Source organism: Musa acuminata, chromosome BXJ2-6 (genome assembly GCF_036884655.1).
Source record: "Musa acuminata AAA Group cultivar baxijiao chromosome BXJ2-6, Cavendish_Baxijiao_AAA, whole genome shotgun sequence".
Classification (NCBI taxonomy): domain Eukaryota; kingdom Viridiplantae; phylum Streptophyta; class Magnoliopsida; order Zingiberales; family Musaceae; genus Musa; species Musa acuminata.
The window spans coordinates 12,202,072-12,215,213 of record NC_088343.1 but is presented as its reverse complement, the minus strand read 5'-3'; the positions used below and the strand labels follow the sequence as shown (position 1 = coordinate 12,215,213).

The 13,142-nt window shown below is 40.5% G+C and overlaps 2 protein-coding genes and 1 long non-coding RNA gene across 5 annotated transcripts; 2 read left to right on the top strand and 1 right to left on the bottom strand.

The window, feature by feature from the left end:
* The first annotated feature begins 197 nt into the window (after positions 1-197).
* On the top strand, positions 198-1,304 carry LOC103987892 (aquaporin TIP1-2-like). The gene is made up of 3 exons (XM_009406345.3): positions 198-332; positions 415-665; positions 766-1,304. The coding sequence occupies exons 1-3, from the start codon at positions 200-202 to the stop codon at positions 1,138-1,140; spliced, it is 759 nt and encodes a 252-aa protein (XP_009404620.2). The 5' UTR covers positions 198-199; the 3' UTR covers positions 1,141-1,304.
* A 306-nt stretch (positions 1,305-1,610) lies between these two features.
* Positions 1,611-9,072, top strand: LOC108953026 (uncharacterized). The gene is made up of 3 exons (XR_001978254.2): positions 1,611-1,829; positions 4,744-4,821; positions 8,587-9,072. It is a non-coding gene; the product is annotated as an uncharacterized LOC108953026 (long non-coding RNA).
* Positions 9,073-9,191: 119 nt separating this feature from the next.
* Positions 9,192-10,234, bottom strand: LOC135583828 (myb-related protein MYBAS1-like). 3 transcript variants are annotated; one of them, XM_065112760.1, is made up of 3 exons: positions 9,995-10,234; positions 9,779-9,908; positions 9,192-9,715 (listed from the first exon to the last, which is right to left on the bottom strand). In XM_065112760.1, exons 1-3 carry the CDS (start codon positions 10,116-10,118, stop codon positions 9,307-9,309), a joined length of 663 nt encoding a protein of 220 aa, XP_064968832.1. In that variant the 5' UTR covers positions 10,119-10,234; the 3' UTR covers positions 9,192-9,306. The 3 variants fall into 3 exon arrangements, with proteins under 3 accessions (XP_064968832.1, XP_064968833.1, XP_064968834.1); XM_065112761.1 differs by having other exon boundaries at positions 9,192-9,703; positions 9,995-10,228; XM_065112762.1 differs by having other exon boundaries at positions 10,053-10,210.
* Between the last annotated feature and the right edge of the window lie 2,908 nt (positions 10,235-13,142).

Below are 13,142 nucleotides of genomic sequence, written 5' to 3'. Positions count from 1 at the left end.
ATAAGAGCATCCACGTTTAGCCACGACCCCGGTGGGCTCGCCGACCGAAAGCGATCCTTTCCCACCGGCTTCAGCGGCTCTTCCCCGTCATGTCGCCGTTCATCTCGCCCACCTATTTAACTACCGCAGCTGCAAAGAGGCCAGCAGAGTGAAGCCGGACAAGAAGAAGAGCTGCTGCTGCTCGTGATACTAGGAGAAGATGCCGATCCTTCGCATAACGATCGGAACGCCAGAGGAGGCGCGCCACCCTACCGCGCTTAAAGCCGCTCTCGCCGAGTTCATCTCCGTGCTCATTTTCGTCTTCGCCGGCCAGGGATCGGGGATGGCGTTCAGTAAGCTCCATCTTTTCCTGCCGAGTGTGCATGACGAGTAAGAAGAACTAAGCTGGTTGACCTGGGTGAATTGTTTTGGCAGATAAGCTCACGGATGATGGCTCCACAACCCCAGCGGGGTTGGTGTCGGCGTCCTTGGCCCATGGCTTCGGCCTCTACGTCGCAGTAGCCGTCGGGGCCAACATCTCCGGCGGCCACGTCAACCCGGCCGTCACCTTCGGCGCCTTCCTCGGTGGCAACATCACGCTGCTTCGGGGCATTTTGTACTGGATCGCGCAGCTGCTCGGCTCCGTGGTCGCCTGCCTGCTTCTCAAGTTCGCCACCGGCGGCCTGGTGATCTCTCGATACCATGCGCTTAGATACAAGGGCTGGTGACACCCTCGTCGTCCTGTTTGACATGACCGACCTGCTGCTGTTGTGCTTCCATGTGCAGGAAACGACGCCCTTCTCGCTGTCGAGCAGCGTGACCGTGTGGAACGCGTTGGTGTTTGAGATCGTGATGACCTTCGGGCTGGTGTACACGGTCTACGCGACGGCCATAGATCCGAAGAAGGGCAACCTGGGAATCATCGCGCCCCTCGCGATCGGGCTCATCGTGGGTGCCAACATCCTGGCAGGCGGGGCGTTCGACGGCGCCTCCATGAACCCGGCCGTCTCCTTCGGCCCCGCGGTGGTCAGCTGGACCTGGGACAATCACTGGGTATACTGGGTCGGCCCGTTGCTCGGCGGGGGCATCGCGGCCTTGGTCTACGACGGCGTCTTCATCGGCTTCGGCACCCATGAGCAGCTCCCTACCACAGACTACTAGCGTTCGTGGGCTTTGTTAACGAATAATCGCCAGCGAGACTCGCTGTGTTTGGAGTCGTGGTGGTTTCTGAATAGGGAGGTGCGACAGATGATTCTATTGGTTGGTTGTGTCTGCTGTAACAGTTCATGCAATGCATTTATCTCAGATCGAAGTTCCTTAGTGCATGTCAGAATATTCGTGTTCATCCACAAATATAAATCACCAAAGTAAATATATATTAACATAAATATCTACTTAAATTGCAACGAGTAATTCGGGAAACAAAAGTTTAACACAATTTCGACGAGTAGTGTCGAAAGGTGCATTGCATGCATACTATACTATAATTAAGGATAATCTCATCTTTTAAAAAATAAATAATATAATATCGAATTCTTAGATAATTTTGACGAGTAATATTTTCGGAAGCGCCATTGGTAACAAATAACAGCTCTCTTGTAACGGATTACAACCGTCTCTGGCGATTTCCGTTATATACTGGCTCGAAAACTTCGTTTTCGTCGCTCCATTTCCCCCCTTGCCCCCTTCGCTCTCCTTTCCGCATTCAAATCCCCCACCGACTCGCCTCACTTTCTTCCGCGATGAAGCCTACGAAACCTAGTCGTCGATCGTACTCACCCTTCGGAAGCACCGGTGCGCTGTTTCATCGGATTGGATGTGCGCAACAACGATCGAGAGATCCAATCCGGGTATGAGATTGAATTCCATGTTCATGCCTTCGTAATTTTCTCCATGTTGAACATGCATTGATGGATTTGAGTGTTTCGATCGACCACAAGGATTCCTTCGTGTGTTTCTTAGGGTCTATTCGAAACCCTAAGAAAAGAAAGGTGAGGAAGCACTAAAACTGTCTTTCGTGTTCTGATTCTTAGAACAAACCGTATGCTTGTTTCGAAGAACTCGCAACTCGCGGGACTTGCGTATCAACTGCTCTCTGTGCCAAGTTTTTCCTTCTTCAAATATCTTTAGGGTTTAGAGAGACATTCTGTATTGATTTAAATTGCTTTTAAGTGACACTGTGCAATTAGGTGACATGATTAACATGCACAATCTTGGATGACAAGGAAATATAGCAATTTGGTGAAAATATTGAATATTTTCAACAGGAAAAATAGTTACATGCACTTAGATCCAAATTAATTTCGGCAAACTTGAGGATGCATTTTGAAGTTCTTTACCCAAGATTGTACATCCATGCTATGAAGGTGACACCTAAAATTAATAGCTGCATTATGAGCAATGCTATATTTTCTCTGGTCAGTGTAGTTATGGTAAATATATCCAAGTTTACCGTCAAAGATGGTGGATATCCATTTCGTGACTATGAACCATACCATGGTGGTATATCAGCTAATGGACGCTTCCAACATGGTGGTATAGCTTTTATGAGATATGATGAAGAGTTTGGGTGTATGAACTTACTTTCCTCACATTTATTGATGCATTTTCTATTGGTAAAAACATTAGAAAGAGGCTAAATTTGTTTTAATTAAGTGGTTCTTTCATTCTAAAGGTTTTATTTATTATGGAAGGCTGGATTTACATATTGAGAAATCAACATCGACAATGAACCCTATATCTTGTGTTTCAGTATTAATTGGATCTATCTAAAAATTATGGAGACTATTATTCATGCATTAGATCATAAATTATTTCAATATTAATTGTATTTTAATTTTACTCCCTGGGACGGATGGTTAATGTTATTTTTTCAGCATTAGATCATAAATTAATTCTTCAGCATATGTCTTGACTCTGTATGATGAGAATGCTATAGAAATTGAGCAGGCTTCTGTAACCTGTATCAGGATCTACACCTCAGTATCTTATGACCTGTAGAATTTGCTGCTTTAAGTTCAATTGATTAATGAAGTATGGATCATGGACTTTGTATCTTTTGTGAGGGAAAGTTCTATATATTATCATTACATGTATTTCATATCTGGCATATAAATTTTGTTGTCTGCTTGTTGATGGTTATTATGCTAGCTGCAGCTTCAATGATATAATAATTAAAGTGATATTGTCGTCGCATATTATGTGATTTACAGCATGAGATTTAAGTAGGAAGATGCCTCATATCGCAAGATTGACCATTGAGTCCTCTTGAGGAGAGGTATAAAGCATTTGACCCAACAAATTGCCTTAGCCTTAATGCATTTGTTTTCTTCAGAATACATGAGTTCCCTTGTATAAAAAATAGTTTTCTCTGGAAACCGATATCTTCTCTCTAGTGAAAATCTCAAAAGATATTTCTGGAACTTTATGGTTCAATAGTATTACAAGTTTGGCATCTTCGTTGTTATCCTGGTCATTTTAGGTTTCACCTTTTTAAATAAGGTGGTCAAGCATGAAATAAGTCACTGAAATGCGGTGCATGTCCATATTAATTGAATCAGTTGCTAACTGACCACACTTGCTTCATGCCTAACTGGTTTGTAGGGAGATAAATGGGAATGCAAGCATACAATAGATATATTAATAATTGCTTCCTCCACAATTGGCAGCATGAACGCCCATAAATGTTTTGCATGATCAGGATCAATATCATAGGCTTCTGTATTTTGTTGAACTTCATGTCTACTGCCACCATATATTTGATGCAAGATCACTTAATTATGATGACAAATTGTGCATCCCTCATCGACCAGTTTTCTACATTTAGTTGTCTGTCATGATTAATATTTCTGAAAAAAGGGAGTTTCATAAGCCGTAGATGTCCTGGTAACCAAGTCTTTCTGTCACTTCCTGGTGATCAACCATCTGGCAGATATATGTTTCCTCAAGTGGACTACAAAATTTTCAGCCCAGTTCAATCTAACCACTGGCGTGTTGCCCATTATCACTGTGGAAAAAATAGTTCTTGTTAGAGTTTAGCTGCTTCTGAAGTTGTCTTTAATGGTTTTGTGTAGTATCTTCATCAATTCAAACAGGCTTGGTGTCTTACAAAGTTAACTGACATGTAATCCTTGTTCTCTTAATAAATTTCTAGGATTATATCATTCCACAATCTACGCTTAATCTGAAAAACCCTGTTCGATTGCTGGAGTAACAACAGCTTCGGCAAAACTAACATGAAATTTTTTTTTTGTATCTTTTGAGTATGAGCAACAAAAGTTGAATAATATGTATTATCAATAGTAATTGGAAGGATGCAACAGCATTATCGCATAAATGTCATGGTAAATGCATTGGAAGATCTATCATATTAATATAGTTCACTGAAAAAAAAAAAAATCTAAAACCCAACAGCTTCTGGCTTTAGTGAAGCACAGCTGGTTCCCTTGCTGGTTGTAAGATAATCTCTTGTACATGATAAATTGAATGATACATTGGTGATCATACACTTGCGGAGACAAATTAATATATGGTTTCTCTGTCATTCACTTAGGTAAAAAGTTCAAGGATAGTGAAAAGTAGTCTTGTTAATATAATTAGATGATATATATGAAAATTAAGGTAGCACTGGAGGATGAAGCTGGGTTATTGATAATGGCTTAGTAGATAAGGATTTATTATATTTGCATTACATTAATTTATCTCTTTATTGCCTACCTCCCGTTTTCCCAGAAGTGCTTTCTGATGTCAATAGAACTTCTGCAGAAGGGAGAGAGATATCAGAAAGGTTTGCATAACACATCTGCCTTGCCAACCAGAAACATACATTGTACAGGTGTCAAGGTTAGCACACAATTTTACATTGCTTTTTAAGGTGCAGATTGGTCGGTCATTAAAAACCATATCTGAAGTATGATTATGTGTTTTTTCATCATGCTTAATTTTCTTTTGTCTTTATTCTTCTTGAATATCTCATTTATGACGTGATTGACTTGATGGCTTGAATGATAATCAAGAACAGTTTGTTTTTACTATTTAATTGAAAATTATTGATGTGGATCATTTAATCTCAGTGCTACAATTATTATCTGGCATCCTCCATGTCATCCACTATATGGGCTCGACTCCCTTTTTATTTGTCAGTCTCTCTTACTAGCCGACATTCACTTAGACCACCACCACCTTCTTGAAAAGGAACATGGAAGTGTTTGAGGACCACCATGTTGATTCCTTGTTGTAGCATTATTTTTTATTAATTGAAAATCATTTTATACATAGATTTAGCTGTGCTCTCTTTTACAGAATTAATCAGTATATGTGAATGTAACACCATTAACGTTGATCATAATTCCAGATAAAAAAGATAAAGGATTATATTAGGTCACTGATAAGTAATATAAAATTATATCAGGTCTTATTGATTTTGCTATAGAGTTAGGTTGTTTACCGAAAATGACACGAGGTATTTTTACCACCTAGGTTTCTCGAATTATAAGTCATGGACTAGGAGGTTATCTAGAAATAGCCCTTGGATATAGTGTTAAGTAGGTAGATGTTCTTTCATTATTTTGGATAAAGTAAAGAAATTAATCCAAGAATAGAATATCATATTAGCAACTTGGCACATAGGAATGCCTTTTGGAGAAAATAGAATTGATAAATATTATGATAAAAAAATATATATATTATTTGCTTATAAAGACTAAGTGGGTAAAAAAAAATGAAAAGATTGATAGTAAAAAAGTATGCATATAAATGATATAAGAATTATTATTATTATAAGGACCTTAAAAATAATATTATATATAAAAAGATTTAAAGATAAAATTATAATTTTAAAATTTATAAAAGGATAACATATTTTTGAATGTCATTAATGCTTAAATCCCTCAGGCTCGATTGGATGATATAACTGAAAGAGAATTTTGAGAAAACTTAGATAATATAATTCAAGGTATATATATAATCAAAAAACTTGTAATTGAAGAAGATTTAAAGGTCTATATGTAGGAAAAACATATAGAGAATATAAAGGGGTACATAGGGGCTTTAGTTATTAGGAGAGAAATAAAAATATCGATATAATTTTAGATTTCATAACTTCGTATGATCTTATAATTATAAATACTCACTTTATAAAGAAAGTTAAATATTTAATTACTTATAAAAATGGTCACAACTATAGTCAAATAGATCTTTTTCTTACTAGAAAAGTAGATAAAGTTATTTGTAAGAATCATAAAATTATATCATATGAAAGTTTGATAAGTAAATATAGGTTAATGATATTAGATATTTATTATAGAAAATTTTAAAAATAGTACAAAAATTACTAAGACTAGATGATGAAATTTAAAAGATGATAATGTAAACACTTTTAAGAATAAAATTTAAAAAAAAAAGATGATTTGAAATTTAGATGAGGATAATATTAATTTTATTTAGGCTATAATGGTTGATAAAATTAAGAGCTTAACAAGGAGATTATTATGAAATTAAAGTTAAAGATGTAATCCTAAGAGAGAGATGGTGGTGGTACGAGGAAGTTTAAAAAATAATTTCTACCAAAAGATAGTGTAGAGTGAGTTTCCTAATAACAATCTTAATTGAGTCTTTTTTTTCTTTTCACATTTACAATGGATGGATGATCTTATTAGTCATTTACCTAATAAATCTCCATAGTATATATTATTTGTTGATGATATTATATTAATTGATAAGAATCTAGATGAAATTAATTATAAACTTTGCTTCTTAGAAGTTTTAGATTAGATAGAATTAAAATTAAATATATAAAATATAATATTAATGATTCTAAAAATAAATTTAAAAATATAATTAAATTGGATAGATAAAAAAGTCTCCATATTTTTAACACTGACGTTAAGTAGCTGTTATTTTACACCAAAATTGAAATTATGTGGTTTCCATGTTTCTTTACCTTTCCAATCGTTTAACCGTATCATTCTGGCATAAGTGACCTAAATCATGAAGACAGCTAGTGATCATTTAGCTGCCATTATAGTGCTGATTGAGCCTGAATACCCTTTTGACCTACACCTCAGGGTGATGTTTGGTACCTACAACCACGCTTCAACTGTTTAAGATGTGGGAACTGACTCAAAATTGAGTCAGACTTAGGCTCAATCAACCGGTTAGTCAACATCTCACTGGCCCCCACGTCCCGTCCTCGTCGCAGCGCACGCTGGTTGCCCTCGCGTCGCCGTGCTTGCGCGAGGGTTTCACCGCGCGGCCCGCCACCGCTGACAGCAGCGCCCCCCCACCGCGGCAGCGCTCACTGCGATCCTCGTCGGACGCGCTGCTGCCTGCGGCCAGCGTGGAAGTCTTCATTGCTGTCTCCCCGTGGGCCCGCACCGCCCGCTGCAGCCGCAAGCGCCGCGTGCTGCTCCGATTACTTCATCTTTTCATTGTATTTGGACAAGCTTGTTTCGGGTTTTCTCCTGGGGAGATGTCGTGTTGTGACTCTCCCATTACCGACGCTCAAGCCATTTATTAGGATTTTTTTTTTTCTGCTGTGAATATATTTATTTTATATTTTATTATTCTATTTTTTTCCCGACTTGATATGTATGTCGTGACTTCCGAACCGACTAATCCTTCCCAACACAAACCTTAGGTTAGTCTGTTGAACTCGTTTGATGCCCATCACATCCTGTTAAGACGATGCATCATGAGTAAATAAATTTACCACCACTCCATTTGTATGTCATCACTATCACTGTCTACAAAATCCTTCTGGCTACTGGATTCTTCTGCAGTTCTGTTTGGCACCTCGACTCTGTCGATAGATAGCATTATTTTCACATATAGTAGAAACTTGTAGTTGGATTGCATTCATGTTCCTCTTTCTTAATGTTGTAGATCGCTGCTTTATGATTATTGGGACATCCTATCTTTCCACATGCTAAGAACCTTCAGCGCATCTATATTGTATTCAAATATCCTGTCTTAGAAATTCTGTGTTTCGTCCACTTCATGATATGAATGCTAATGCTAAGGGATACATGAATCTCCAGTCATTGAGTTTTATTATTCTTATTGCCTCGTGTATACATGATCTCATCTTGCGAAAACCAGTAAGGTCCAGAAGAATGTTGAAGTTTTGTGATCATCCTTGACCTGACTGTAGGTCTCATAAAGGAATCCTGAAGGGCATGATTCATGTTAATGGATCAAGCCATCATGAACATGCATGTTTAATGTGGCAGCATCACAATCATGCTATTTTATTGGTTTAATTTGTGAAACTAAGTAACTAACAAAGAAATATATCTTTTGCACCATATCAAACATTCCAACAGTATTCTTTCGTCAAATTATGTTCCTAATACTGTTCCATCCACACATATTTTCAATCATGAGAAACAAAAGGAGCCCATAGTGGAATCAGTAGCACTTATGGGCAAGTAGGATCCACCTTTTTTGTCATGGTTTCAGTGGAAATAACCAATTAACATTCCTGAAATTTAGTAGAGATTTTAGGTTCTCTCTCGGGTACTGTTTTGGGACTATTATCTGATGATGAAATCAGGCCACATGTTCAGAGGTTGCTTTCTTAGCTCACAATCTACGATGTTCAATTTGCAGTAGTGCAAGATGACCACTGTGCCAAACAGTGTGCTTGAATGCGAAAGAGGAGAGCTGCGTTGCTAGTGGAACCAAATTCATTGCAGGTGAATTAGTGGGCGCTCGGAGACTCGTGCATGTCTACTACCTTTTCTAACACAAACAGATGTTTGACAGGTATGCACTGACGCATTAGCTTTATTTTATCCCAGAAGATAATGCTATAATATTGGGATCACTTCCCTATCACTACTCCAATTGCTCTATGGAAACCACACAGCTTCACCACTTGGGTAGAAAATAGTTTAAACATAAAAGGGGGCAAAAGGTCCTCTTCCTACTATTCCCTCTCTCTCCTCCTCCAAGGCCTTGCCATGAAGGGGGTGTGAGCAACTAAGTTAGGAAGTACAGACAAGCCAAAGCGGTTTGGTCGAAGCACTTTGCATTTTATACGGAACGATTCTTGGACTCAATGTGGAGCGCTTTTCATGAAAGCTTTTTTCAGACTCTGAGCTTATCAACAAAGTCCAGATCAGAGGATATTAAGCTTTAGCAGCATCAGCTATTACTACTGAGGGGTGTGGGTTCTCCGTCTATAGATACAATGCATTGAAACAACAGATAGGTTAGTAATAAAATCGTTCGCCGGATGAGGTATTATAACAAGCACTTGGTGGATGCATGATCTTACTTAAATTTACAGGTCTCGCCCATAAGGCATCTCGCAGTTATAACAAGAGATCAGACACGGGGTGGGTTCGAAATCCTCAGGTCTTCATTTAATCTCCAGAGTGATTCGGACTTGTCTTCCCATATGGAAGAACTCGTCGGAGGGCACTCCATGTTGCACGATTCCGATGCGGCGATCTCGTTCCAGATCTGGTCCATCGTGTACCCCTTGACTTCATCATCGGTCAATTCGAGCCCCGAGGTGAAAGCGCTGCCCTCTGCAACGCTGTCGCCGTCGTGCTTTTCCACTCTAAGTTCCGATGGAGGTCCGTTACTCGAAGATGATGAAGATGGCGAGGGCGACGAGCACGTCCTTCGCTCCTGTGCCTTCTTCCTCATGTGTGTCCTCCAGTAGTTCTTGATCTCGTTGTCGGTGCGCCCTGGCAGCCGCCGAGCAATGCGAGACCACCTACGATCAAACCTGGCTAAATAACTTAGACTACAGGCAACGAGGCATGAAGATGTGTGCGTGAGTGGATCAGACCTGTTGCCCCATTTAGCATGGAGTTCGACCACAAGGTCTTCTTCCTGGGGCGTCATGCGGCCGCGCTTGAGGCCGGGATGAAGGTAGTTAACCCATCGTAGCCTGCAACTCTTGCCCGACCTGTTAAGACCTATACAACGCAGAGGTTAAACCAGAACTTTCGTCGAACACCCTGACTGCACTATGGGCCTACCCACCCCCCGCCACCGCTCAAACCTGACACCTTGGCTAAGAAATCCCAACGACGTTCACCGAGCAGGCGGACGAACCATACCAGTTGGAGGTCCTCCTGCTCCGTCCATGGCCCCTTCCGTGTCATCATCGTCGGCGGCGGCACCATTGGTGAGTAGTACACGGGCTTCACGGACGCCTCACGTTTCTCTCTTGGCGTTGCATCGCTTTTATAGCCTCACCAACGCCACACCATTACGACATCCTCATTAACCCCTCTCATTTAAGTCGTCTTCTCTGGTTGGTGTTTTCCTATTAATAGGACAAACAAGAATCCGATTGCTTAGGCGACTCCATGTCCTTGGAAAGGACGTGCTCATTATTGCACTGCTTTGTGCATAGACAATTTGTGATTGATTAGAAGTCGGTGGTTTTAATCTATATATTGATATTAGATGTAAACTAGGCGGTCCACAAACACCCTAGGGAAAAAGAAGCCTCTCTCATTAATTCACAAGCGTCTCATGACATGATTGCTTGAATCACAAGCCACATGATGTTTTCCCTCATCAACCCATAGTCTTAACAAACAAGATAACAACACTGTTTGCGAGAAGGCTTGACAACCTCAAAGCTGGGATGACCCATTAGCGGAAGTGCGGAGTGGCATAAAGCCGAGGCATTGTGATGTGGATGCCACCACTTCCTTATCTCGCTCTCGGCTTGCCCTTTTCTTTATCTTTCCTCGCCTTCCAACTTTTGGCCGCCTTCTACGGACTTGCCATTCTCTCCTTCTCCGACCGCGCTTTATAATCGTTATCCTGTTTGTTTTGTCCGCTTGCCATCCGCATGGCTTTCTCGTGCATTTCATCAGCTGGAACGAAGAAACGACAGGGACCAAGCAGTGGCGTCGTCTTCGTAGGTGACGGCGTGCAGCGGTGAGCATCTTAACGAGGTTTGTTCCCTGTTCTACTTAGGGTTGATTGGGAACGAACCACTAAGCCAGTGCGTGTGCCCCATACCTTGAGCTCGTCGAGGTGTTCGACCGCAGGCACGCACCACAGTGAAGGGGTTGAACGCTGTGTGACGTGCAAAAGGATTCCACGTAGTGGGACGGTCTGCAGCCTTTGCCGCTCCAATTTCTATGGTCCCAAAAGGCCATGGTGATCTCGGGAGACACTGGTGGTGCTGAGTTGTACGCCCGTCGGACTGGTTGAGCGTGCCTTTGGTTGTCCATGACCTGTCGTGTCAGTCTTTTTTATGACGTTGGAGTTCGCACAATGATTAAATCTCTGACGTTAATATACAACATCCCGATTTAACTTCCACCGGTTACGGGTCAGATCTTTGAGAACTTAATGTATATGTTCTTATTAATTTAGACTCGAAATATTTTGGATGAGTGATTCAAGCTCATCGAATTAATCAATCAAGGCTTAAGCATTTTGAGTTACGTGGTTTTAGAGTTATTAAAATAATAAATTAAACTTTAAATGATTAAAAAAGAAATTTAATGTAAGTTGGGCACGCTCATATTCCACTTCAGTGCATTCTAGGAATGCCAGGAATGCAGAGGGTTCCAAGATGTGTGTTCTGAACTTATCAAAAATAAGATTAATTATAAATTATCTCCCGTAGTTTGTTACATTTAATATTTCAGTTTTTATACCTTCAAAAGTTATATTAATATCTCTATAATTTTAAAAATAAAATATCTAAGTTCATTTATCATAATGACGTCGATTTTACCAACGACAATATGAAAATAAAGAAATAAAAAAGATAATTTAAACGTTACAATTGAATGATGGACGGTGATTGTTGTGGATAAGGAACGGTGACGTTATTGCTCTCCTTATCCACAGCAGTCACCCGTATCTCCTAGCAACGTAATCGTCCATCATCACCGATTAGAATGTTTCACTTTCATAATTATAAAAATATTAATATAACTTTCTAAAATATAAGGATCGAGATGTTAAAGCTAACTAACTACGGAGAATAATATATAATTAGCCCTTATAAATACTTAATATGTGTGGTGGTCGACCGATCCATAATTTTTATTGAGAAACAAAGGATGTAATTTTCGCTCATGACTACCACCCCAATCATGTAACTTGGAATTCTTGTCTTAGTATTGTTGAGGGTGGTTTCCTTGCAGGCTTGCTTACCACTGCTTTAATCTAGATGTGTTGATTCTTGAAGGCCCAAGAGATTGCTTGTTCCAATCTGCATCATTTCCTAGTAAGGCCTCAACGTTATCCAATAATAGTGGCTCCTGCTACAGAGAGGAGGAGAGAGACAATAATGGGCTCAAGATAGGTGTGGGAGATTGTTAGGAATATAGATCAAGTCTGGTCTAACAGCACGAGCTGGAAATTTTTATTAGGACACCGCACTTCTCCGGCAATTTCCTGAGTCAGACGTGTGACACGACACTGTCCCTCTAGAAAATATGGACGCGATGGAAGTCAAAAAAGATACAACATTTCAACGCCAATGACTTGATTCTGCTACTCTCTCATCTAACTTTTGGTGGTTGGTTTCCGATATCACGAGGTTTCGCTCATGGTTTCACATGATGTTAACAGAACTCATTACTCTCCAGTCAACCTTCCATGTTTCCTTCCTCCCTCCCATATTTAAGTCTAAAGACTTGTCTCGATGTACAATGTTTGGGATCGCATCACGAGACGTATCAATCGAGAGCTGAAATGGATGGAAAGATACACCACTGGGTGCTTGGTCAACCCATATCTCGAGCCAGCTGGTGGCTTTTGGAGACCCAAGAGAGGGAAGTCCGGTGCCCGTTCACAAGCGCGATGACGCCCGGAAGGCGTTCGGTGGCCTTTGCCACAAGTCAAAGAATATAGTGATAAATGACGACTTGTATTACGTTGACCTCACACGCATCCGCCTCCCTAATCCATCCATGTGTGAAACCATCAGCATATCGATTCAAAACACGTTTCATCCATTCTTGTATTTCCACTGTGGTTCTTCTCCTACGCCTCCGCGGGTTGGTGCAGTGGTAATACGTCATCCAATACACACTTGCTGACTCTTCCTCGCTCTTTGTTTCAGATTCAGAGCACAGCCTGAGACCTCCTTGGCACTCTAGAAGATAAGTAGGGCGACTGAGTCCTCCCTGTGCTGGTCTCGTGAATGCTGCTGTCACCTCTACCTCATC